Below are 22526 nucleotides of genomic sequence, written 5' to 3'. Positions count from 1 at the left end.
CACACATTTATATACACCCAAAAAAAACTTCACAAATGGAGGACGTAGTAGATTTTATTAAAAATTGCTGTAAAATAAAGATACATTTATAAAGTTCATCATGATGTGAATAGTACAAAAGTGTCTACTTTTTTTGGGGGGGGGGGGGGGGGATGCATTCCTAATAATGATATTAGGTTGTCTATATGAAACTATAGTTCATATTTGGCATGGAAATCAGTTAGTCTTGTGGCTAACTGATTTCCATAAGCATGCCTATGTACATACGCGTAAATAATTTGCAGACTATATGTAGAAAATCATATAAAAGCACCCTAACAATATAAATGAATCGGTATGGAAAATGAAGACGAAAGATCCAGAGCCTCACATTATTGGGCAGCTCTCAATTCGGATTCCACTCTGAAAACAAACAAAACCTCGTTAATAGCAGCAGCGGTGCACCATTGCTACTTTTTCTTTCTTTTACTGGTCTCACCTTGCGAGGTGCGCTCCGACTGACCACGTAGGAATGGGGCAGCAAACCGTCTGAGATGCCGCCGGAGCGGAATGAGCGAGTGGCCGAAGACACGGAGCTGCAGCTGTTGGGCTTGTCCGAGGGGAGGCCGCAGGAGCCGCATAGAACCGTACGACTACGCAGATTGTACTCGCTGTCCCCACAGGTGCTGTGAGCCACCTGCTGCGGAAAACAACACACTCGGACTCGGACTCGGTTTTGACGATGCAAATGGCTCAACAAACATGCATTTTTTGGGGGGGGGTGGTTTTATATTTTCTTTATTGAAAATCAAGTGTTCTTTGTGTGTGCATGAATGACTTTTTGTAACTTCAGCCATGATGATTTGGGTTCTTTATAATGTTACCATGTCATCATCATCATCTTCCAAATGTGTGCGAGTGACTTTCCTCATCGCCATTTCCTGTAAGAAAAGTCAAAAGATAGATATTGATGTTTGCAAGAAGTATGGTCGATTTACTCATTCACTGCCATTGACGGCTATAGACGTCAAAAATTCATTTGAACTATTTCTATCATTAAAATTTTAATCGTCTGACGCCCCTAATTTTTTATAATCTTTTATTTTAATTAGGGGCATCAGGCGAATTTTGTATCTGTTCTAAATTACAATTAAAAAAAATCTAGGTTTTCATACTCTTGTTAACAAAAGTGGAAACAAATGTGAAACTAATAAAAATAGTTCAAATTCATTTTTAACGTCTATGGCAGTGAATGAGTTAAGATGAGCTCTACCTCTCCATTAGCGCTGATCAAAGTGGTCTGGAACTGGTCTCCGGTGCCCCAGTTGGCCTGTGTCTTCCAGACCAGGTCAGAGGGAGGACTTTGGTTTCGCCCAGCACCAGCCGCCCAGATCTGGTCACCATGTAAAGGTCAGAGAGAAGCATTAGGCACCTCGTGCCGTGTCGCTGTGCCCGAAAAGGTCGTCACTCACCGTGACTCTCTGGCCGGCCTTCAAGGTGAACTTTGCGGGAAACTTGAACGCAATCGCCGCAGAAGATCCAACCTGGCGCTTCACCTGCCAGTTCCCCAAATTCTGATCCTAAAGCAGCAATGTTGGAGGTGTTTTATTAAGAGTCCAGTTTAACATTTGAAATGAGATGAGGATGAGACGGCATGAAATAGAGTAAGCCATTAAATTAATATTGATTGAGCAAAAACAATGATGACCAAAATTATTTTTATTTAAAAAAAAAAAGGTGTCTTTTATGGATTTCACTTAACATATGGTCTACTTCAGGGGTGCTCGAGTTCGGTCCTCGGTCCGTGTTTCCCTCCTGCAGCACAGCTGAATCTAATGATCAGCTAATCAGCAAGCTTTGCAGAAGCCTGATAACGATCCTGATCATGAATCAGGTGTGTTAGTGGAGAGAAACATAGAAAACAGACTGGATAGGGGCTCTCGTGGACCGAACTTCAGCACCCCTGGTTTAATTGTATTTTTTAATTATATAAATAATAACTGAATTTTAAAAAGACAGACTTCACCTCCATGTTTTTTTAGAGCATACAACAAACCCAATTTTCGTTTCTGAAATCCTGATGTTACCTTCAAGTTGAAGTGAATACATGTTGCAAAGAAACATTTAGTGATTTTGACGAGTAACCATAATTTTAGGGGTGTGCCCAAAAAAATCGATTCTCATTTAGTACGATTCAGAATGGATTTTAAATGTCCCAAAATCGTTTTTATTTGAATTATTTTATACTGTCTTGCCTTTGTTTGTGTGTGCCTTTATTTGGAGCGCTGTTCATGTTGTACCCGGTTTGGTCACTGAGGGGCAGTGTGGTTCCACGCGGTCTAATACACTGTTAAGTTGTAGTAGAAGGAAAAAGTCACGATCAAGTTATCCGAATAAAAGTTGTTTTTTGCAGTGTGGAGCCGTTCTTTTGAGTGATGAAAGTGCCGCGAGTAGCATTAGCGAGTCAGACTGGAGTAGATCATTACAAAATATATATAACAAAAATCATTGTCAATCAAATCATTTTGAAGCAAAAATGGTTCTTGACCGAAAATCGATTCTGAATCGAATCGCAGACCCAAAAAATCGGAATCGAATCCAATCGTGAGACATTCAAAGATTCCTACCCCTACATAATTTGATTACATAACCGGGAAATGTGTACATTTTCACTGTAAAAAAAGAAGAAAAAAAAAAAGAGTAATATTTACTTGAAAAAAAATAGTTCAGTTTTTTCATTCAGAAATTCGAAGTAAATTTCGCAAGGAGAGTTTTGAGTACATTTGACCAGTATTAAAAAAAAAAAAAGTAACTCAAGCGTTGAGGAACCAACTCATGACATTCAGCTTTTTTACAGTAAAACGTTATTTTGCATCGCTGCCCAGATGTTCCACTGTGACACACACACACTAACCTCATCTGCTTTATTGCTGAGTCGGACATATTTGCCTTCCTGGTCCACCTCATCCACGGTGACACGCCCGCTGGCGGAGGCCTGCTGGGTGATGCGGGTACGAGCCACAGCGCCTCCGGCGAAGCTTGAGGCCTCGCTGTCCGTGTCGTTGGGACGCCTCCTCTTGGCGGAGGAGTGCTGAGCGCTGCAGTTGAAGGATCGGGAATGGGCCGACGTGGTGGAGGAGCGACTTCCCGCCATCCTCGTCGGTGGTGGACTTGGAGAGAGACGCAGCCTGTAGACAAACGTGAAGAGCTCAGTGGCTATTCTTTTGTAAAAGTTTCAGTATAGTGTGATCTGTAGACAAACCTCTCCTCTTCGCCCTCAAGCAGCTTCCTGTAGGCACTTATCTCCATATCTAGAGCTAGCTTGACATCCATTAGCTCCTGATATTCATCCAGCTGCTGCTGCATCCTCTGCCTGATCTCGGCCATTTCTCGGTCTTTGTCTCCCAGGAGGCGACGCATGGTGTCCCGCTCTCGTGAAAGAGCCTCCTCCAGGTCCTTCACCTTTGCGTCACGGGCTGCAAGCTAGATTCGAAACGGTCGTTTGAAGTCAAAATACATGAGCAAAAACTGTATGGAGCCGCAAGACATTTGAAGATTGTGATGAAGGAAACATTGTGTTAGTCTTAGTCTAATGGACTGAGGGCTAATTAGAGCTGCATCACAACACAAAAATATGCAGCATCCAATACTTTGACATTCATTTTCTTCTACTCCTCTTCCATTTATGGATTTATTTATTCATTTTGGTAACTTTTCATGCATTTTTAGACTTTTCTGATTTTTTTTACATTATTGACATTATTGGTAATTTTATAGACATATCATAGTCATTTTCTGCCTTTCTTGTTTTTCGTTGTACATTTTTTCTGCCTTTTTTCCCAGAAATTTTCTCACATTTTTGGTAATTTTGTGGACCCTTTATGGTAATTTTTGGGATATATATATTTTTTGTTTTTGGACATTTTATAGTTACTTATTAAACATTTTCTTTCTGCTTTTTTGACAATTCCAAAACTATTTTATTGTAATTTTCTGCTATTCGTTTGTTTTTGGACATTTTAGTTTATTTTTTTGAACATTTTATTTTCTGCCTTTTTTTTTTTTAATAAATTCTTCGACATTTTTGGCAATTTCAAGGTCTTTTCCTCTTACTTTTTGGACATTTTTAGATATTCATTATTTAAAATTTTTTTTACTGACTTTTTAAAATATTCTATTATTTTTTTTAAAATATAATTTATTAATTCATTTGAAAAATATTTTATCTTAAAAAATACAAACAAATTTGTAATAAATAATTAAATAAATACAAATAAACTTAAATAAATACAAATAAACATTTGAATTTGAAATCTGATTGGTTGAAAAAAAACTGACCGATTACTAATTTTGTTTGTTACGCCAGCCAGCACCACTAAATTCTGAAGGTCCCTGGCAGACTCAATTATTTCTTAAATTAAATTGCTATAATATGAAATCTGACATCTCGTTCACCTGTTTCTGCAGCTGGCTTAACTGAGCCGACATGGACTCCAGGCGGACTCGCGTCTGCTGCAGCTCCTCGTGCGCTGCGCCCACCAGATGGCTGCTCCGGTCCGCTGACTGGCGTGCGCCATCCAGCTGCACACAAAAAAAAGGACAGACAACATAGTAGAAGGTACATAAGACAGTTTTTGCAATATTTCCCAGCAAGCGAATGTTTACCTTGGAGTTGTAGGTCTTCTCCATCTCCTCCTTGTAGAGTTTAACTTGAAGCTCATGCTGGCTTCGCATCTCCATTAAGGCATCGGCCAGCTTGCTTTCAAAGTCTTGCTGGTGGCCGTTGTCCATTTCGACCATGCGAGACTCGTGGCGTCGCTTGACCTCGCGCAGCTCCTGTGTGGGAAGTGTTACATGAGAATGACTTTCTCACACAGACAGCGGCTTTATTTTCATTAAACAAGCGATAGTGACCATCATAACAGGGTCTGACCTCAGAATGGAGGTTCTTCTGGAACTCCAGCTCTTCTTTGATGGTCTGAATGCGATTCTCGCCATCCACTCTCCTCAGCATCTCATCCTGAAGCTGCTTTCTGGCATCTCCCAGGCTGGTGTCGAGCTAATAGCACATCGGAACAACAACTTCAAAATCGTAGTTACATATATAGGCTACAGTAATTTCCCTTTTAATTTACCTTGGCAACCTGCGTCTTTAAGTCCCTATTTTCTGTCTCAAGGCTACGCTTTTCTCCTAATGCGGTAGTCAAAGACGCATCCTTGGAGTTCAGCAAGGCCTCCAAGTCTTTGAGCCTCTGAAGCGCTCCGGCCAAATCCGATTCTTTTTTTGTGTTCCTGAAATGACAGATAGACAAATGAACTCACTGAGTGATATCAATAGACGGAAACAGGATAATGTTTAAGTGTGAATGTGGATGTGATCTCTGTCAGAGGTGGCAAATCCAAGTCCATAAAGTGAAAACCCTGCTGCAGTTTGGTTTTAGCTACAGATGCTTCAACTCACAGCTAGCTAGTTGTAGTAGTAGTAGTTTTAGTAGTAGGTAGCTGGCTAGCTAGCTAACTAGTAGAAGTGGTAGTAGATAGCTAGCTATCTGGTAGCTGCCAGTTAGCTGGCTAGCTAGCTAGCAGAGATAAAGTTAGCTAGCTAGCTAGCTAGCTAGCTACTACTACTACCAACTACTAGTAGCTTTTATTTCTACATGACTTGATAGGGTTTTACAGTTCTGGACCTGGATTTACCACCTCTGCCTCTGGATATCAGTCCAGTGTAACGACAATTCCGCACTTATGTCACAAGTCAAAATGGCGGTCTTAGCTACTCTGTGAATTGATGCTCTCGGTCCATTGAAAAGCAGTATAGTTTGGATATTTGTAATTTGATTGGTGAGGATAATTTTGCTTTTGAAATGTGATGAATTGAATACGATAACAATCTGCCTGGTTTGTGTACTGGTCACAAGCAAAGGCAATATGCCGTTTGTTTATGTAAAGGAAGCATTTGCACTGTGTTGCATTGCGGAAATATCAGAAATGCCCGAACGTTCGGAATTGTCAATAGTCCACCTTTAGTAGTCAGCAGGGAGGCTCTAATTCCACGTGACCAACCATAGGAAAGGCAGTACGGAAAATGGATGAATGAACAATAGGGTGGACGACATGGAAACCTTAGCATGAAGTGGGAACGACAATCATTTCCTCTACGCAGTCAAATGTGCTATTTTGAGTACGATTTTTTTTTTCTGAGTTGGAAAAAAAATGGGGATATACTTTTATGTTTCCACTCTGGCACATGGCTTCTGCGTCTAGCCACAAACCGCAGCTTTTGGTGTTTGGTTGCGGTGCTGCCATGGCAACAGCCTGACTCTCACAAACACTGGAACCATCAAGCCAATATTTATGGAAGAGTAAAAGAAGCGGAGCCCTCTAACCGCTGCCACGTATCGCGAGTGTGTCATTACTCTGGAGGATGGGGAGGGAGGGAAGGGGGTGGGGGGAGGGAAGAAGTTAGTCATCAAGCCCTTGATGTGTGACTATGGGATGTCTGAATGGAAGTCCCATGTTGAGCTGCAATTAGTCATAAAGAGGGTATGCCTTGGGGTGTGGCCCCAGTAGTAAAGCAATTGTTATGTCAGCAAAATGTACATCAGTTATTAATAGTCTTAAGCATTGATGGAAGCTTGGCCTCATTTTGATGAGGACCCTACCTCGCTTTCAGCTCCTTGTATTCCTCTCTCAGCTTGCCCACCTCCAGCTGCAGACGCGCGCGCTCCTTGGCCACCGAGTCCAGGGTCTTACGGGCGTCCGCCAGCTCCGTCTCGTACGCGGCCTTCAGGCCCGTCAGCTCCCGCGACACCTCAGTCTCGGACTCGGTGATGCGCAGGCGCAGGCCGGCGTTCTCCACCTCCAAGGAGCGGACCTTGTCGATGTAAACGGCCAGGCGATCGTTGAGGTTGCAGAGGTCCTCTTTCTCCTGGAGGCGCGTGATGCGGTTGGGGGAGAGCGGTGTGCTCGCGCCTCGAGGGGTGTTTTTTGGTGTTGCCATATCTCAAGCTTGCTTCCGTCTATTTAGCAAAGTACACAAAGTTAAACACAGGCTCCTTTGTAAACAAACAAAAAAACTTACCTCTTTGAATGGCTCAACTCCTTTGGTCCTTTTGTGATCACCAGCACTGTTCAGCCTGTTGCTACGTGTCTACTGTACAAATATATCCAAGTGCCCATAGGAAAGAATGAAATGGGAGGGGTGAAGAGGAGAGAGGTTGGCCTCAAAATTTTGGCAGTCCCTCGAGGTGGTTGTTCCCCTCCATCTCTCTCTCTGCTCTGCGGTCTGAACAAATGAGTCACCCTCTGTAGCTATTTCTCGTGATTGGAGTTCTATGTTAACATACCCTAGACCAACTTCTGAGGATTATTGCATCTAAGGAACGATACTGACGGTTAAAATTGGAATATCTGGCACCAGTTGGCTGAGGTTGTTGGCGTTCAAGGTGCAAATCAGTAGACCTTTGATTTAGATTGCAAACATTAAATTACACGTTTTTTTCATTTCAAACAATCTTCCCCAAAACGCATTCAGTGGGAACTAAACCCAAGATGCCTGCACAGAAATAACTCCATTAAGCGGCATTCATAATCCAATAGTGGGTCTTTGGAGGGCTTGGCCACCAAGTGTGAAATTAAACAACTAAGTACATTGTTTGTTTTCCACCTATTGAGTGAAATGCGTCTGTGAAGAAGACAACCTGAATTACATAATATCCGCCTGTCACACTGAGTTTCTCCACTTATGGCTAGGCAGCAACACAGGGTGAAGATCTGCCACCTTGAAGCCTGAAACAGAATGACAAAGTTAAGCAGAGCTGCAACGAGTGAAGTATTTGGCACTACACATGCTTGCGTCACTTAATTAATCGCACATATACGCGTGAACAAAATTGTAGTTGTTGGCTTCAGATGCCATGTTTCAGCTCCTTCCGATTATGTTTAATAAGATTTGGATCAGGGCTCAAAATGCGAAAATGAAATACTGTAGTTTTTTTTCTTAACTTTTTTTTTTTAATCAGAAAAAAACACTACAACAATTAGAAACATTTCTTGCAGAAATGTCTAACATCTTTGTTCATTTGAATGACAATAAGTAGAGAAATCTCTCTGGATATTATACAACTGAAGATTCATAGACAAAAAAAACATAATTAAGAGATTCAACATCTTATTTCTTTTCTTACTGTTGATTAATTTTAGATTGTTCAATATGGATTTTAATTCCAGAAAAAAAGACACAAATCTGGGAGAGGATTTGGAAAAGAATGACAAATTTAATTAAATATTCAAATTTGTTATTTTTTGGGTTACTGTAACAGCAAACATCTTACTGTACAGTTATTTTCTGTGCTAGACTTCAAATGGTGACGTCATGGAATGGCAGTGCTTATGTCATGTTGTCTTGCTGTCAGAGAGAAAACCCGGATTGGATCACAGTGATCACGTGGACAAACCCCTTTTAAGTACAAGTACTCTAGTAGTTCTACTACCCCTACTAGTAAGTACATAAACATTGGACTAAATGGGACTTAAACGAAATCAACCAACACGCGTTACTTGGAGACAAAATAAAATACAAAACTGGAAGTTTAGGAGTCACAAAACAAATTAGATAATAGCGTGGAAATAATTTCACACATAAAAAAAAGAGGTAAATGTTAAAAAATAAAATAAAAGACTCCACTCCTTATTTTATCTTGCACATAAGGCAACTTTGTGGCGCCAATCAGTGGCACGGCGTCGCAAAAAAAAAGAATCGTTTTAGAAGAAAAAAAAAATATATATATATATGTACAAATAAATAAATAAAAACAATATTGACTTTAAAAACTATTAAGGGCAGAAAATAAGTTTTAGGTACCATCTAAGCCTCACTCAAGCGAGAGCCCCATTCGTAGCTTTTGGCGCAAGCAGGCGCACACACAAGCAGTAGCGGAGACGAAGCGGAAGCCACCATTTTAGCTCCCGTGGCCGCTCGGCTCCTCACGTGTCCTGGCCTGTCTGCCTCACATGACCCGTGTGTTTGTCCCCGTGATCACAGCCTCCAACGGCGGATCCGCGTTGTTTCCGTCGCTCGTTCCCACGCCGACCGAGCCTACATGGATATGCTGGAGCAGAGTGTGGACAGCTCGGCGAGGTAAGGCTCGGCCCGTCGGCCGTTTCTCTCGGTCGGCCCATGAGGCTTCGTCCGAGCAAGGCCGCCATAGTTTAGACTCTTTACAAATGCTCTGCTTTATATATTTAAGCTGTTTCGCACGCTTACTTTTAATCGCTTGGTTTTGGAGTTGTTTGACGACTATTTGTTGCTTCAGCCCGGCTGTATTGTTGCATTTGTACAGCCGAGAAATTTTTATTTTGTTTTTATTCTTTTGCATTTAGCGAATGTACAACATTACGGCTACTGCAAGACTACTACACAAGTGAGGCAACAACTTGAGCGTGGCTTGTGTTTCTATTTTAGCAGCAGTGTGTTAAAAAATTGCCGTGTGCACGTCTTGAGGGATTAGAACTACTTTATCAGGCCAGAACTTGCATAGTTTTTGAGGTATTAAGGTCATTTCAAGAAGATCTACCGGCTCGAACTACATCCTATGACCTCAACGTTTGGATGTAGTTAGCCACTGTATTCCTGGCATTCCGTTTTTACGTTTTAAGTTACATCGTTTTATTTGACTAAATTTGACTGTACTACTACTACTACAGTACATTACGGTGCTGTACTATATTTTTGTCTTAACATATAGTTTGCACATGTGACCACCGGGTGGCGCTATTTCCCCGCAACCAGCCTGGCTCAACATATTTTGTAGCTTGTGATGCTAGTTTCGAGGTTTAGCTTATTCTTTGGAGAAAATTATATATATATTCGTCTTTTCTTTACTTTTTTTTGCAGTCACGACAAACAGGAATCCGACGACATTGAACAGTTACAGGAAGGTATGAGCTTTATTTCCAGTTTCCACTTTCAATTTTTCTAAGCACAACTAAAATTACATCCCCTAAACCGCACCTCTAATGAGCTAGATGACCAGAATTTGTTTTTCATTTTAATATCTTTATGAAGACTGGTCTAGTATATATACGACCAGTCTCTTAAAATGATGTTGTGACATGGCATGCATAGATGACATATATGGACATGTATTGCATTTGCAGAAGTAGAGGATCAGTCAGCTGGGACTATTTCTGCTGTCCCACAGGCTGCGTTCCCTGACCACAATGTCCAGTACCAGTTCCGCACAGAGAACAGTGGTGGGCAGGTAAACACAATAGGCTAACCTTACATAGTTCAATTGTGTGTGTGTGTGTTTTCTATTAATGGCTTCAATCAACATGGCATATGTGTTTCTGCTCTCTCTCTCTCCAGGTGATGTATCGTGTTGTTCAGGTGACGGACGATAACGTTGACACGTCCTCTGACGCCACCGGGGCCGTTAGCGTCGTCTCTACTGCAGCATTTGCAGGAGCGCCTCAGGTGTGTGAACAACGAAAACAAATATTACTGTGAATGTTTTTGTGGTTTGTATATTTAATGTCACTAAAGTTGTTAGCATTGTTTGCACTCACAGTTTGTTACAGCGTTAGGTGCTCCTGACTATATTTTAGTTTAGCGCAATAATTTATTTTTAATATAACTAGTCACCTAAATTAAAAACGCCCGAAGAGAGCAAATGGAAAAATTGGCACTGAATGTTACTTCAAGTTTGGATTTATTCCTCTCTCTCTTTTACCATCCAGGCTGTAATCCAGAACCCTTTCAGTAACGGGGGAAGTCCTGTCGGGGAGACGGTGGGAGGAGAGACGCGTTTTGCCTATTTTCCCGCCGCTGCCGTCAGCGACGGGACAGCCACAGCCGTGTCGCTGCAAACCACCTCTGAACCCACAATCACACAGGGGGCAGGTGAATTTATACAGTTACACTTTACAATGGCCTTCATTTTTTGATTTGAAAGCGTCCCGGGGCTTATAAAAAGCACGGCGTGAAACCCTGCATATGAACCATTTTGTTTGTATCCAGGTCAGTTCTACGTTATGATGACCCCTCCTGATGTGCTGCAGTCGGCAACCCAACGGACCATTGCACCGCGCGCACACACGTACCCAGCGTGAGTACACAATGTCTCCTTAAACTTTTTTTTTTTGGGGAAAAATCACTCAACTCCCTCGTCCACTCTGAATCCTCATTTTCAAATGATTTCTATCAAACTCCCCAGGAGGTTTTTTTTGTTCGCTAAATTTTTTTTCCCCAAACATGGGTACAACAACAACAGTAGAACAGTATCCATCCTACTAAATGATCAAACCACACTGTGTCCTACTTACCTGCCATCCCCAGAGACGTTGGTGAAAGCGAGATGTTGCAGCAAGGCAGCACAACCTGGTGAGGAGAACTTTCACATTCGAACCAATGCTGCAACCCCCCCGCCCTTGCCCCCCCATTGTCACTCCCTTCGTTTACAGATCAACACAATAGTGTAATCATATGCTGTGAGGTGTGTTGTGTTTCTTTGTCCCTCAAGTGCATAGAGTAAACGTTTTTCGGTTTACCCTGCCGTTTTATTTAAAATCCTGCTTTGTCAGTCATCCTCGATAAAAGGGTCTTTTTTCTTTTTTTTTACTTCTTGGCATGAATGTAAAATAGTATATTTTCAACAAAAAAGGAGAGACTGATATTTTGAAAATATTATGAAGGCTACCAAAATGTAATCGATTTGCCTGATTGATGTAAGGGCAAGAAAATCTTTCAACTAAAACGAGCATCACTGATCATAGAAAGGGTCTCATTAAGTTGACTACAAATTAGCTGTTATTTTTTCTTGGGATAAAATTGGACTCACAACAATGTGTGTCCTTACAGGAAGGTAGATGGTCCACGGGCACCGAGGGATGAAAGAAGAAGAGCACAACACAATGAGGGTATAGTTTATTAATATGCTGCTAATTCTTGTGTTGTAGCATTTAATGTAATAATCGCTTGTGAATTAAATGTTCCCATTCACAGCAAAACTGTAACGATAATCACTCTTAAATGCTTTCGATTGATCAAGTTGTTGTGAATGTGTGTTTTCAGTTTTTTTCCCCCTATATAGTAACATTTTCCTCTTCTCTTTCAGTGGAGAGAAGAAGAAGAGACAAGATTAACAACTGGATTGTCACGCTTTCAAAAATCATCCCGGACTGCAACATAGACAATAGAACTGGTGCTGTAAGTTTTGACACTATAAAAAACCCACATCAGTCACACCCTAGAGTTTGTTTTCAACAGCACATTGTATATAAGTTTTGCTTTAGTTTCGACCGATTACATTTTAGAATCGTAATTAATCGCATGACTTCAATAGTGAACTCATGATTAATTGCAAATTGTATCTGTTCTAAATGTACAATAATTTTTTTCTCTTAACTCTTTGACTGCCAGACGTTTTCAAAAACGGGTTGTCGCCAGTGCCAGCCGATTTAAGCATTTTGACTGATCTTTCAAGGTCCACAGAAAATGTTGTGTTTGGACTATGGAAACACACATCCTACCAAATGAAAGATTGGACTCTCATCTTTCATCAGAAAAAAAAGTTTGTTTCTACCTTATTCCGTTCTTCAGTAATCAACAATAGAAAATGGTTAGTTTCACCGAAATTCTCTGTTTTGAAACAAAAAACGGAGAAAAAGAGCTTTTTGTGAAACGATGTTATTTCATGCACTCTAGTGAATTGTACACTTCTTTTTGTCCGTGAATGATGCCACAAACACCTAAATATTGCTTTACTTCTGTAAAACGCTTTCACCAACAATGAAAAAGTGTTTTTTGATTGCAAAATACGTTTATTTCCATTCAACAGTGTAACAATTTGACAAAACAATTTCGCAAACTATTTACAAATGTGTGCAACTGTGGTACTAATTACAATTATGTGGATGTTTCAAATACAGTTTTTCCTTTTGTAACGCTCTCCTGCGTGCAAGGAGACGCCAGGACTTGCACAACAGTTTACTTTCACTTTCGCATTGGTCCGTTTTGCGTGCAAACGTTACACTTTCTTGACGGCCTTTTTTTCCGGGGAATAAAAAGCAAGTAGCAGACTGTACACACTTCCTCCGATGAATATGCATTGGACTCGGGGCACTCTCCGTCGTCCGATCGAACTTCCGCATGTGCGTGCTCGGTTGTGCTCCGCGTTACGACACCGTCATAGCCGCCGCGTCAGCGGTTCCAATTTCGCCGTCAAGCTCGGATTCACCTTCATCATCATCGATGATGATCATTGTCGTCATCAATGTACTATTTTAGCGTTGGTCGATGCCTCTCGTCTTGTAAGTGTAGAGCTGCTTGCAAACGCTCGCCATTGCCCGTTCCCTCCTCCATCTAGCTCCATCTAACGTCTTCTACTGCCGCGTCAATGCTTCTCAACCACGGAGTCACCACCCTCATCTTCATCATCGATGATGATCATCTTTTTCAGCGATGCTTTTGGTCTTTGAAAAAAAACGTCTCGGGCGTGAGCTCCTCGCGACCGGCCGCCATTTTTCCTTTGTCTTCCATTCTCATCTCCTGCTCGACGCTCTAGCTCCGCCTCTACTGACGCCCACCCGATCTTGTCAAAAGAGAGTCATCGCTGCCCTCTAGGGGCCAAAAATAGTCATTAGGCACAACAGACTGGCTGGAAACTTTCACCACAGCTCCGGAAGCCTTGCCCGCACCCGTTTCAAAAAATAAAAATAAAAAAAAATTTGGATGACGTCTTTAGACGTCATTGGCAGTGCTCCGTAGGTTTTTACTTGACGTCTATAAACGTCAATGGCAGTGAAAGAGTTAAAAGCCATCTATTCTTAAGATTAGGTAACTTTTTAAATTTTGCAAATTTTTTGAATTGTAAAATACAACTTGACCCCAGTCTCCACATATATATGCATTATTATTAAATTTATTACTGCTAAATTTTGATGTGGCCGTGTGTGCTGCATTGTGACTGAAATCCCCCCAGTACAGGCTTTCCAAGTAAGGGGCGGTCATTAACTCATTCAATGCCATTGACGACTATAGACGTCAAAAATGCATGTTAAGTATTTCTATTAGTTTAAAAAAATATCTTTTCATTTTTTATGAAAACCCAGAATTTTTTTCATTTTTTGATTAATCGTGAGTCAACGATTGAAGTCATGCGATTTAAAAAAATAATCGCCTAACGCCCCTAATTTAAAAGAATATTTATTAAAAATACTTTTGTTAGCAAAAGTGGAAAAAAAATGTTAAACTAATACAAATAGTTAAAACGAATTTTTGCCATTGATTGTGCATTTAAAAAATTTGTGGCATTAAAGGAACTTTAAACTAACTCAAAATTAACACACAAATTTTGACACCCCTCAATATGATACTCATGTCATCTTTTTTTTCTCTCTCCCCAGAGTAAAGGAGGCATCCTGTCCAAAGCCTGCGATTACATCCGAGAGCTACGTCAGAATAACCAGCGATTGCAGGAGAGCTACAAAGAAGTGGAGCGAGTTGAGCTGGACAATGGACTGCTTAGACAACAGGTGAACAATAATCATGTCAATACTTGTGTATGAATTAGACGTTTTCAACACTTTGGAGCTGAATTCCTCCGAATTTGCACAACCGCTTATTTTCATTGGTTAATTTACATTTAGTTTTTAGTTATTACTTTTAGAATCAACAGTTTTGTCCTTTCCCATTCATGCTTGCCTGAAGTAAATAAATAAAAAAAGATCTGATATTGGCGATTGTCCTCATCTCTCTCTCTCTCTCTCGATGTTTCCAGCTTGAGGAACTAAAGAGCGACAACGCACTGCTCCGAGCACAGCTACAACAGCACGGCATAGAACTCAATGGAGACTCCTCTACCCAGTGATAAGCGGATGGGACATCCTTCGGGTCGCAAATATGCGTCACCTGAACAATACCAGGAAAGGAATAACCACGGGTGACTACTTCCATCTGGATCCCATTGAACAGAAAGTGGGCCAGCGGCCTGCTGAAGGACCACTGACAGACAATGTCTCCCTCCATATGCTGCTGGTCAACGGCTGACATTTACTGAGTAGCCCATGAACCCTTCACCCCTGCTTCAAGGAGAACGGCCTCAGCGCACCACCACACTTGCACAAAGCTTTATTTTACTGTAATTTATAATCCTGCCACGCCTCCCAACTTCTCACCCTTCTTGGTGTATTTTGTTTTTGAAGCTACCAAATGTAATAGGAAGTACCACTCACCTTTTTTTTTGTCCTTTTAATTTATGAACTTTGTTCAAAGTGAGCACATTTAAATATTCCTTTCGGGCAGTTAATCGGTAAAGCAGTTCTGTTGGTGTTGGGTTTTATTTTAGCGCAAGACCTAAACAAGGTGTGAACCTAGCTCAGGTAATTGGGGTAGTGCACTGGCATCTGGTTCCCAGATTTTACATATAGATTTATTTTTTGAATTTACTTGTTTTGTCTCCTCGTGCAATGGACACATAGAAATTTGCATCGTGATCAGATTTATTGGGCATAGATTATAGGCATAGTTTTATTTCTGTCACTGAGGTTAATGAATGTGAGGGCTCATTTAGAGACCTGCCTCTGTTTGGCCTCATGGACGTTTTTGTCTACTTTGCTCCCCAACTAATCAAATACGCAGCAATGTTTGGGACCTTTTGCGGCTAATAGAAGGCAATAAAACCATGAGCATGAATGAACTGGTAATATTTGGGATGTGAGTGATCATGGCCATTTTGTGTGAACAGCATGGAATGATGACTTCGAGCCCGGCAAATTGTGATGCTACAATAAAAGAACGGATGCTTTTAACAATGTTGTGTATTACAAACCAACCCAAACAATCAAGAGATTTAATGCCACAATTATTATTTTTTTTACGTTTTTTATTTATGACATCTCAAATGTCCCAAGTCAACGTGCTGTTACTTTGCACGCATTACGAGTGACGTTTTTCAGTTCAGTATTGTATCGCCTTGTTGCTTAGAGACGAATCGAGCGGTTGCTGTGGAAACAGTGCAACAACAACCAGCACGCGCCAACTAGCCGGCCATCATGGAACGAGTGTGAGTCACATTTTTAAGAGAAAACATGCATTGTGTTGATTTTAAGCCCGTTTAAATGGCACAAACGTGAAAGAAACTTGTAAGATAAACCACCAGTTTTGGTGATATTTGCGAATATGGCTTTCATGTGCTTATATTTATGTAATAGTACAACGTGAGCAAACTATGCACCGTTAAATTCAATGCAAGTTGTGTTACGAACCTGACTAAAGATAATCCTCCGTTTTAATGAATACTTACAGAGAAAAACATTACAGCTTTTGTGTGTAATCAAATGTGTGTTTCCATTTTCGGACACCCCATGTGTAATTTTGAACGTCAAGTTTGTGTTAAAGTTAACATTTCTACTTTAAATTCCGTTTTAAACACATAACTAAATGTTTTATCACGTGATCAAACAACTGTATAAAAATGGATTTGAAACATTTACCGGTATGTTGTTTGTAAATTTGTTATACCAAACTGAACAATGATACCAATTTGCGACCGAGATGTGCAGATTCGTCACACAGTACAGTTGAAGAGACTAGACCGACTCTAGACTAGACTCCGAGACTAGGGATTAATTAATTTTAATTAATTTAAATTCCATTGATACAGGAAATTACTGCCAAAATTTGGAGTCAGCAACCCGTCTCAAGCAGGGGAACTCACGTTGCTGTTTTCGCACACTGAGACGTATGATGAAGTCACCTTGTGGAAAGTGCAGCGGCTCGGGCAAATTTATGGGAATAGATTGTCGTTTATGAAAAAATCATCTTGTTTTATGAGAAAAATACATGCAATGTTTTGGCATGGTCTAAGCCAAGGGCCTAAACCTATATATTTATTAAAGTTTGGTTAAAAATGCGCTGAAGTAAATACTTATATAGAAGTTTAATTAAAAATACACATAATTAAAACATAGTTACAGACGAATACAGAAATATATATTTTTCGTTTTCTGTCATATTTCTGACATATATTAACTTAAGTATATTAAATATACTAAAATGATATCACCTCAATTTACTCACCACTTGAGAGTGAAATCTTCCCTGGCTTAATTGAACACAAACCTATTCTGTTACATGAATGGCAATAGGTGGATATACTGTACACCTGTAAATTGTAATAAAATGATTTTACTTATCGAAGCCTTATTGAGACTGAAGAACATAAAGTTGTCATGTATAACAGCTGGATGGTAAAAATGTAGTGCTTAAATTCAATTAAATAATTAATCATCATTAATTATTGAAGGCCTGCATCTTCATTCATGGTATATTAAGACAGGCGTAATGTAACCCAAGCACTTATCTCTGTGAAATCACCGCCATAAATCATCATCAGGAATAAGATTTTTGAAAAACATTTTGTCATCTTTGTCTTGGCAACACGATGCCCTAATGATTTGCACGTCCACCAACTCAGTTCTCAGATTCCATTCTCAACTCCAACCTTCCTGTGTGGAGTCAACATGTTCTCCTCATGCTTGCATGTGTATTTTTCTGAGTCCTTCGGGCATCCCAGATGACAAATCTCTTTTCATATCATTGACTCAGTATAATGACCAAACATCCTGAGAAGCCCTTGGTGCACTACGGTGTGCCAGAGTGGTGCAACAACAATGAGCAGCTGTCTGCCACTGCGGAGCTCGAGCGACATTTTTCCAATGTAATCCGCCAAGAGAGCAGGTCACTCCGCAATGAAACCAGTTGTAAGGTGGGTCCTTGTTGACGACGCCATTAGCTCAAAATGCACTTTACTCAAATTATGTTTTATTTATTTACTAAATTTAGGTCACTATCACACCCTTGTTGTCCTGTGTTATTACCCTACAGACAAACTGGGATGAAAGCGACACCTCGCGCATGTTAAGGGATCGGGTCTGGGAGGTTTCAAGATGTAAGGATCTGCTCGTAACCTGTGCAAAGAAAGTCGATGACGAGATTGAAGCACTGACACTGGTAATCTCCCCTAGAAGGATGAACGAATATTACAATAATTCTAATCTGATTTCATCGACTGCTTCATAGGCCCCGGTGAGAATTGAACTCACGGCCACTGACCTATGGAGTCTACCAGCTGCTAATAGACAGATTGGATGTGTGGAATTTAAAAGGCAATTTGACAGAAATAGGCAGACAACCAAAGATTTACTTGGTTGATGAATGTCACGCTTTATGTGTGGGCAGGCACTCCTTAGACCAAGCTACAAAAAATATTGTAACATACACCACTGTCTCATTACTTATCCTCAATTCTCAAAAATTCTAGAGAAACTCTCACTAGTCAATATTCCTTAAGGTCAAAGCGAACTACACCAATGGCATTACTAGATTAATTCAAGTAAATCACAAATTCAATCAAACACTAAACACTACTTGCGGCATCCCCCAGGGCTCAATGCTAGGCCCGAAATTGTTCATCTTATATACAGTATCAATGTCCACGGTAACCACAGCTTGATTGTGTGTTGTGAAAGTCTAAAACCCGGACCGAGGAGACATTGGCTGCCACAGTTGTTCCCCACGAGGTCACCATGGAGAGCCTGACCCTGAGGGAGGGACGTCAAGGATTTGAACTGGTCAACGACCCCGTTGAAAAGGAGTTAAAAAAAGAGGTGCACGTCATCGAAAAAGCGCAGCAAAGCCTGCAGCAGCACATAGACCAGGCCTTTGAACAGCTCTGGTAAGAATATCAGCACACCGACTTGAGGTTTCAGTCAATGGAGCAGCACTAATTAACATTGTGTCTTTCATTTCCAGTATTTTGCAGAAAATTCGACAGCAGCTGACTGCTGACCTTCAGAACAAGGTGGAAACGCTGGATATCGACAATACATGTCTGGAACTTACAATAACGTCATCTGAGATCTCCCTGAAGCCGGACCCGACTCGAATACCTGCAGGGTAAACATCCATCTATCCATTCATTCATTGCATCATGTACTGGTCAAAATATTCCTTATCATTAACTTTAGCTCATGCACGCCACACGAGTGGATCCAGTTCACCAAGTTGAATTTGGCTCGTGCTCATGAAGCAATGGAAATGTCCGAGAAGATGAGGGAGGACATGAGTCTCACCAGAGTCACCGTACGTGTGATGAGACCACGAACCTCCACTAAATGTACACATTTGAGTCTCCAACGTTTTCCTGTCCTCGATTCCTCTAGCTGCAAAATGAGTTGAAGAAGCAGCAGAGAGCCACGGAGTTTGCGCTGCGTAAGCGCAATCATGAAGAGCAACAGGCTTGTCGTGAGCTTGAGTGGCAACTGAAAAATGTGAGCTTCCTGCATTTACGCAACATCGACGTTACGGTAGATTGTTTGGAAAAATGTGCTGCCTTCTTTGTAGACCGAAGACGAGATGGCAGACATGGAGAACGACATATTCAAGTTGGATGCGGATCTGAAGGCAAAGACGGCCCCGCTGAAGCTGGCTCACACCAGACTGGAGAACAGAACCTGCCGACCTGGCATGGACCTCTGCAGAGATGAGGTGGGCATAAAGGACGTCTCAATAAACAAACATTCATTGTTTGTCTGACTCCCGTCTTTCCTTCCTGTTTCTAGGCACAACGTTGCCTTGTTGACGAAGTCAATCAGCTGCAGGCTACAATTGCCATTCTGAAGGCGAAGCTAGCTGAAGCTCAGTGAGTTCTGCATGTGTTATAACATGGAACTCATGCACAATTTAAAAACAGTGCAAAAAAAACCCCATTATAACAAGTGCATAAATGCAGAGTTGAGATTTCATTACAATGGCAGTGAAGGGGAAAAATAAGATAAATATGAAAAATTAGGATTAGAATAAAAGATGTATAAGAGGATATGGATCTAAGATATATCCAAGTCGTTTTAAAGTTTGCGGACTCTAAATGTAATATTAAACTGATGGCAAAATATCCAACAACAGCGAAAATGAAAATTGCAACCATGCCTAGTTGGATACAAATGAAAATCAGATGAAAAGGCAAAAAAACTGAAAGGTAACAGGATAACTTATAATAGACACGCTCGTGCATAAACAAGCAGGAATGGAAGTAATTGAGTTTATGAATGGGTAGTATTAAATATTTTCTAAAAAGAGGTGAAGAATCATGTGTGGCTAGACAAAAAAATTGCTCCCAAAAATCGCTTTTAGGTTGACAATAGTTTACTCAGTACAGTATGTTGACTAGGTTGCAGCCCAAACAATATTACAGTAATTCATGAATTGAGATTAAAATCAATGATACATGTCATCAGCAAATAATAAAGGAAGATTATTGCAAGACATCGGCAAGTCATTAAAACAATAAAGGGCCCAAGATGGATCCCTGGGGTACCCCACACTCAATTGTACTAATATTTTTGATACCACCATTGTCTTGGACGGAATTTTTTTAAGTTCTTGATTGAAATTTGGCAACACAAAGAGGCTGAAATCCGACTTTCCAAAAAAAAGGACTGTTGGGAATAAAATAACTTTATGGAATACACATTAAAGTTGAATCTGTTAGGTCAATGCTTGTGCTATCCTCTTTCAGGTACTCGTTACAGAGACTGAAGCATCATCACAACCAACTGATGCAGGATCACGCCAGGAAACATGGCGCTTTGTCCCTGGAGGAACGTTGCATCACCATCCGCAACCGCATCATCCCGATATTATACGGCGACGACACTTTGGTACCACTGCTCCAGCTCACCAGCTCGAGCGGGAGGAGCACCATGAATCTTGAAGCCTGATAAGATTTTGTTCTTTTTCTCACTTGAATTACAATAATCTGCAAATATTTAATGTTTAAAGATATTCTGGAAATATTAAACACATCAATTCTGTAAAGCTGTTGACATTTTATAGGACTTTTTTCCCCACTGGACTTGACTTGAGACTACTTAAAGTGTGGCATGCTAAAGTGTTGACTGAAGTGTTTCATCTAAATGTTTATAGAAATCGTTTTTAAACCATGGCTTGTCTCTAGGCCTGTTATCAAGATTTTTCTGGTATCTGAGTGTGTGCTTACAAGGCTCACGTTTGTGTTAAAGTCATTAGTTTTATACGGCGTTATCTTTAATGGCTTTGTTTGGCTCCGTCATAATGTTTGACCATCTGACGCTGTTTGCAGCATGAAGAGAATAATGTGAATCCTGACTCCCACATATATTAGTTCTAGGCAGCTATATAAGCATACGCTTTACATAAACTCACACAGGATAGGCATTAAAAGGTTGTAACTTGCATCGTGGTTGTGTTTAGCTATGACAGGGTCATAATATTTGAACGAGTCTTTAGTATGATGCAGTTCAACACTCAAACTGCAAAATATTGTAAATGAAGACCTCTGGCAAAACTGAGCAATAATGTCTTTAAAAGCAGAAACTGTGAAATATGTTTTCAATTAATTTTATAATATTGACATCATGATGTGGCAGGCGAGTGAACTTGTGTATTATTACTTATTATCACTGTCACAGCTTTCCAGATACTAAAATAAAATAACAAGACTATACTCTTGTGATAGATATTCCTATAAAAATGTCTCAATATGTTTGCTTTTTTTTTTTTTAATGTCATTCGCTTTAGCTACAATATAATACAGCAAACGTTAAAAACAGTGGGGGACCCAAAACACTTCCCTGCTGAATGCCATTGCAATGCATCATTGAGATGGTAAGTCTGTTTATTGGGTTTTGATTCGGTGGTTCATGGTACGAGTCTTTCTGTGAACAAAAAGAAATTGCTACTAAGTTACCAAGAACAATAAGAATTTATGAAAAGTATTCGAATAATATAATTTGTAAATTTATCGTCCTCCCAACTGAGCTAACACGTTTGTTAATTGCTTTCAGTTGAAGAATATTTAGTTAATCAAGATGTTAGGTGGTCTTTGGAAATACATGTCTTCCAAAATTAAATACAATTGGGTTCATATCCGCTTCTGATGGTATTTCGCCTATAATACAATCAATTATTCTATAATAGCATCAACATTTATTTTCAATTTTGGGTCAACAGACTAGTAAAAGTTTTGAACAACCACAAGGAAGGTGAAAAACATTGCTTGGTATCTGCCTTTATGCTCCAATAAAATGCTTCCACAACAAATCTGCACTTTTTCTGCTCCATTTATTTCAGCGCAAGCTTTTTGTGCGACACACCCACGCCTCTGTCACACAAACACACCCATTTACTCACAACCATAAAACCATGAGATGCTCCTTCATGCTTACAAACAAGTCATTTTCTATCTCAAAGACTGGCCTAGCTTCCCCCTCTCATCACATTCACTATAGTACTCACTCTGTACTGCAGTACAAGTGCAGACATTTGTTTAAAAAAAAAAACAATGACAAAAATAATCTGTGCTTAAAGTCTATGGAAATTGAAACTAAATGTTTTGTGAATTTGGGGGTGGGATGCCCACACACACACAAAAAAAAATCCGGAGACTTACAACGGTGAGAAGAATTTACCACCATGGACTCTTTTTTCACTACAGCGTGAATGCCAC

The 22526-nt window shown here is 40.4% G+C and overlaps 3 protein-coding genes across 6 annotated transcripts in view; 2 read left to right on the top strand and 1 right to left on the bottom strand.

Moving 5' to 3' along the window:
• Positions 1–36: 36 nt before the first annotated feature.
• The window catches only part of LOC144037270 (lamin-A-like), a 31904-nt gene continuing 9414 nt past the window's right edge, over positions 37–22526 (bottom strand). The window contains exons 1-14 of one of the 3 annotated variants that reach the window (XM_077548624.1): positions 8843–8936; positions 7061–7767; positions 6642–6998; positions 5115–5271; positions 4913–5038; positions 4645–4815; positions 4435–4560; positions 3242–3462; positions 2894–3167; positions 1452–1559; positions 1253–1372; positions 864–920; positions 479–679; positions 37–402 (exon numbers count right to left, since the gene is read on the bottom strand). In XM_077548624.1, the coding sequence (XP_077404750.1) occupies positions 367–402; positions 479–679; positions 864–920; positions 1253–1372; positions 1452–1559; positions 2894–3167; positions 3242–3462; positions 4435–4560; positions 4645–4815; positions 4913–5038; positions 5115–5271; positions 6642–6979 (1935 nt within the window). In that variant the 5' untranslated portion in view covers positions 6980–6998; positions 7061–7767; positions 8843–8936 and the 3' untranslated portion in view covers positions 37–366. Of the gene's footprint in view, positions 403–478; positions 680–863; positions 921–1252; positions 1373–1451; positions 1560–2893; positions 3168–3241; positions 3463–4434; positions 4561–4644; positions 4816–4912; positions 5039–5114; positions 5272–6641; positions 6999–7060; positions 7768–8842; positions 8937–22526 lie in introns of those variants that run through there. The other 2 variants (XM_077548626.1, XM_077548625.1) reach the window with 2 other exon arrangements.
• Positions 8974–15673, top strand: usf2 (upstream transcription factor 2, c-fos interacting). 2 transcript variants are annotated; one of them, XM_077548628.1, is made up of 11 exons: positions 8974–9118; positions 9875–9918; positions 10138–10241; positions 10349–10456; positions 10720–10882; positions 11000–11087; positions 11318–11362; positions 11840–11898; positions 12096–12187; positions 14386–14514; positions 14760–15673. In XM_077548628.1, exons 1-11 carry the CDS (start codon positions 9081–9083, stop codon positions 14847–14849), a joined length of 960 nt encoding a protein of 319 aa, XP_077404754.1. In that variant the 5' UTR covers positions 8974–9080; the 3' UTR covers positions 14850–15673. The 2 variants fall into 2 exon arrangements, with proteins under 2 accessions (XP_077404754.1, XP_077404755.1); XM_077548629.1 differs by lacking the exon at positions 11318–11362.
• Positions 15832–22120, top strand: tekt2 (tektin 2 (testicular)). The gene is made up of 10 exons (XM_077548627.1): positions 15832–16043; positions 17588–17747; positions 17867–17992; positions 18511–18716; positions 18794–18937; positions 19009–19123; positions 19204–19311; positions 19385–19528; positions 19603–19682; positions 20559–22120. Exons 1-10 carry the CDS (start codon positions 16033–16035, stop codon positions 20758–20760), a joined length of 1296 nt encoding a protein of 431 aa, XP_077404753.1. The 5' UTR covers positions 15832–16032; the 3' UTR covers positions 20761–22120.

This window comes from Vanacampus margaritifer, chromosome 17, assembly GCF_051991255.1.
Source record: "Vanacampus margaritifer isolate UIUO_Vmar chromosome 17, RoL_Vmar_1.0, whole genome shotgun sequence".
Taxonomy (NCBI): domain Eukaryota; kingdom Metazoa; phylum Chordata; class Actinopteri; order Syngnathiformes; family Syngnathidae; genus Vanacampus; species Vanacampus margaritifer.
This window is presented reverse-complemented; position numbering and strand designations above follow the sequence as displayed.